The sequence below is a fragment of the Poecilia reticulata genome, chromosome 2 (genome assembly GCF_904066995.2).
Source record: "Poecilia reticulata chromosome 2, P_reticulata-male-v2, whole genome shotgun sequence".
In the NCBI taxonomy this organism is placed as follows: domain Eukaryota; kingdom Metazoa; phylum Chordata; class Actinopteri; order Cyprinodontiformes; family Poeciliidae; genus Poecilia; species Poecilia reticulata.
The window spans coordinates 25839692-25843389 of record NC_088831.1 but is presented as its reverse complement, the minus strand read 5'-3'; the positions used below and the strand labels follow the sequence as shown (position 1 = coordinate 25843389).

Genomic DNA, 3698 nt, shown 5'->3' with positions numbered 1-3698 from the left:
TTCAACATTTAAAAGTTTTATAACTACTCGAAGGCGCTTCAATTCTGCAACCCGACATGGTGCGTCAGCGGCGCCATGGATGGAAGAAGCGACCAAAGAACAATCATTGCAGCATTCTGTCTCTGCGCTTGTGTTTGGAAAAAGTTTCAACTTTTAGTGAAAGTTTTTGTTTTTGTTTTGTTTTGTTTTCTCTCTCTCTTTTTTTGCATGAGAAAAACGTGTCCGTGCACACTTGCAGGAGCGCAGCGAGCTGCGTACAATTTAAGACAGGAAAACGCCCAGACGTCTCTCCTCATTTCTATCACCTAATTTTGATATTTATAATACGAAGAGAGACTGAAAGGTCACATTGTGTGGGAGGAATCTATGTGACTCAAAACGAAAAACCCTCGGCTGTTTGCGTGTTTGTTTTTTTGTGTATGCCGTGTGAATAATAGCGCACTTCTCACAGATCAGCATCTTAGCTGCTTTTCGTGCACCGAAGACATTCCCCCCCCCCCCCCCCCCCCCTCCCTTCACTATGACACGGCGCAAATTTCGCCAAAACCCTCCCCCTGAAATGAAAAAGTCAGAATGTATAGTAGCAGCTTTGAAGAAGTGCGTCGTGATTTGATTTATCCCGTGGCGCCACCATGGGAGTGTAAGGTAAGGGTGATAGCAAACTCCTGTAAATGTCCAGTCCCTCTGACCAGACAGTCTTACATGCGTAATATTAGTATGATCACAAATGTAACATAAGGGAAGCCAAATGAAGAGTTGGAGCAATAGTTACCTATTTATGCACGTGTGTTAGTTGCTGTAAATAATGTTACCAGCTCCTCAAAGCATTAACTTGATGACGGCATAAAACACCTACCTGGTGTATTGTTTTATGCTCAATACACCAAACCTTCTGGTCTGCATCAGCTGACTGTTGTGCTTTGACAAAATGCAATGCAAAATCAAGTCCAGATCTAAAGCTCTCCTAGGACTGGTCATAGCATGCTCCTCGCTCAGGTCATCGCATTGCCTGCATGCAAACTGCAACTGTCACTCTGCTGATGTGCAAAAAAATCAATCAATGATGTGCACCCAGTTGACCTGATGGACCAAACATCAGTGAGGTTATGAAAGGCAATGTGTGGAGTTTTTTTTTTTTTTTTTTCTTAGTCAGGGACTGTATTCATGTCCATAACTTGTGTTGTATGTGGGTCCGGAGACAGTGGGTGAGGCCCTGCCTCTTCCAAAGCACCCTGTGTCCAGAGCAGAAGTAGGTCAACGGAGACCGCCGGTTGGTGAGTTGGAACGATCCTGCTTTCTCTCTCTTTCTCTCTTTCTCTCTTTCTCTCTTTCTCTCTCTCTCTCTCTCTCTCTCTCTCTCTCTCTCTCTCTCTCTCTCTCTCTCTCTCTCTCTCTCTCTCTCTCTCTTTCTCACACAGACACACACACATATGCATGTGTAGGAAAGTCCAGGAGGAAAAAGGCACGAGGAGGAAAATCCCTGCCTTCGATTGAGAGGGATAATTAGAACCCACTTGTCCCCTTGAGTAAACACCAGCGAGGGACCCCTCCATTTATAACTGTCAGGGGAGAATTTTCTATTTGAGATGTTTAGGTTTCTCAACGTCAGCTTTGCTTGAAAGAGTCAGCTGGATTTGTGATTTTTTTTAGTTTTGGTGCAGAAGAAAATGAAAACAGAACATGGGTACATAAGCGTTAAGACAGGGTGTCTCCAGAAAGTTTTTTTTTATTTTTTTAATAGGCCTAGATGGAAGACACCAGTAATCTTCATGAAAATTGAAAGCCGTTAGAAATGTCAAAGTTTTATGATGACTGTTGTCAGATATTTGGGATTCGTGATCAACATTCAGAAGCAGCTCAGTCTGACGCAGAAATGCACAGAAAAGACACAGGCATTAAAAATAAACGATAGATGGATGTATAAATTAACTTTAAAAAAAATCTAATGTACATAAGACAGGTCAGAGTGATCAAGCAAAATTGAAAGGGTGGCCATTGCCTACCTGCACTTTCCCTTTGCAATAACATCATTAATGTGAGCTACATTTAAAACACAGCAAAACCACTTTAAATCCATTAACAACACAACAGCCGTTGCACAACACGGTTTATCTTAAATACTCTGCATGTTTCCACACAGCTATCGTATCAAACGTCATAGTTTTTCACTATATCAACTTTAATGAAAAACTGCGTTTGTTTATCTTTCGCCTGCTCCTCATTTAATTCATGTTTGACGTAACATATCTGTCAGAAAATTAACCTGACACTCGTACAGACGCTCGAAACGCCTTCCATAGGGACGGCAGCTCTCATAAGTTCCTCGTCCTGCTCTGTTTGGTCAGTCAACACAATGTGAATCAACAAGTAACCTCCCTTAGCTAAACAAAATTGTCACAGTAGAAAAAAAAACACACTTGGCGACTTACCACAGAGGTATACGTTTCCCATTCAATCACCTACAAAGTCAATATCACTAACATGTATGCAAATACCTTCTGGGAAAGAAGGAAAAAAAAAAAAAATCCATCCAGAGCCATCAACCGACTCTTGGTTTCGTCGTCCTCTCGCTTGAGAGCGAGGGGGAATAGGAGAGGCTCCATTTGCATTTGTACTGTATGCGTGTGCAAGGGTGATAAAAGGCGCAGCCAGAGAGAGAGAACACGCGGAAGTGACCAAACGCATCAACTGTTGGAGGGCTGGTTGCCTCATGAGTGAGGCCTATGACTAAGATCGGAAAAGAGTAGGAGTGTGCCTGTGCCAATGTTGCCATACCATTGCAGCGGAGAGAAAAAGGCAGAGGGGTAGGAACGGGCTGATTTTGAAAACGGACACACCAAAAAAGTGAGACCCAGAATAGTGCTACGTGTGTGGAGTGGGATGCATTTCAGTAAACATTTACATTTAAGTAGAGGCTGCGTGCAAGTGCTGAGAGTGTTATTCCAATGCCATGTGCAATATGTGTGTAAATGCATTTCTGCGGTTGTGAATTATTAACTTATTGCGCTCATGAGACTGGCTGCATGACATGGACACTTTAGAGGGAGGCAGCAGTCATTCCAGTAAAACGCACCATGAAGTGAAGGGACTTAAAGACCGCATCGGAAGACACTTAAACGGGAAGTAGTGTCTGAAGTCTTCTGGTTCCCCCTTTTCTGGTCCACCAGTATCCAACATTGCTGGGAGAACGGTGGATTTTCGTTCTTATTTGCTTCTTATATGATTCTTTGTCAGTTTTCACCGTGCCAGCTGTCTTCTTTGTTATGTGGATTTACACCCTCACATCACGATGAACACTTTCCTGTTCCCCTCCCGTCGCTTTCTGTCCCACGCTGCTGTACACGCTTCACTATTTGTGCTGTTGAGTCAGTTTGCCACTGACAGCAGTGAGTGATAAGGGAAATTGAATCATCGCGTATTAGCAACATGAGTCGTCCACTATCAATATGCTCTAAAAGGGAAAGTGTTTGTGGTGGTCTAAGTGTTCAAGAGCAGGAACAGTGCTGAGCATAGCAATGCTATGTGCTGTAGAAAAATAATGCTGCACCTCACTCTGAACACACCATCCTACAGTGATACCTGGTGGTGGCAGCATCATGATGTTTTATTCAGATTTGTTAAAAAAAAAATACAAAAAGAAAATACAGAAGTTAGTGAACAAACAGCCTCATGAAGACCAATGAACAAATTATGATGCA

General features: G+C 42.8%; 1 protein-coding gene across 1 annotated transcript in view; it reads right to left on the bottom strand.

The window, feature by feature from the left end:
• spryd7b (SPRY domain containing 7b) overlaps positions 1 to 2466 on the bottom strand; it is a 41835-nt gene extending 39369 nt beyond the window's left edge. The window contains exon 1 of the mRNA XM_081601716.1: positions 2430 to 2466. Within this exon, the coding sequence (XP_081457842.1) occupies positions 2430 to 2451 (22 nt within the window). The 5' untranslated portion in view covers positions 2452 to 2466. The remainder of the gene's footprint in view (positions 1 to 2429) is intronic.
• Between the last annotated feature and the right edge of the window lie 1232 nt (positions 2467 to 3698).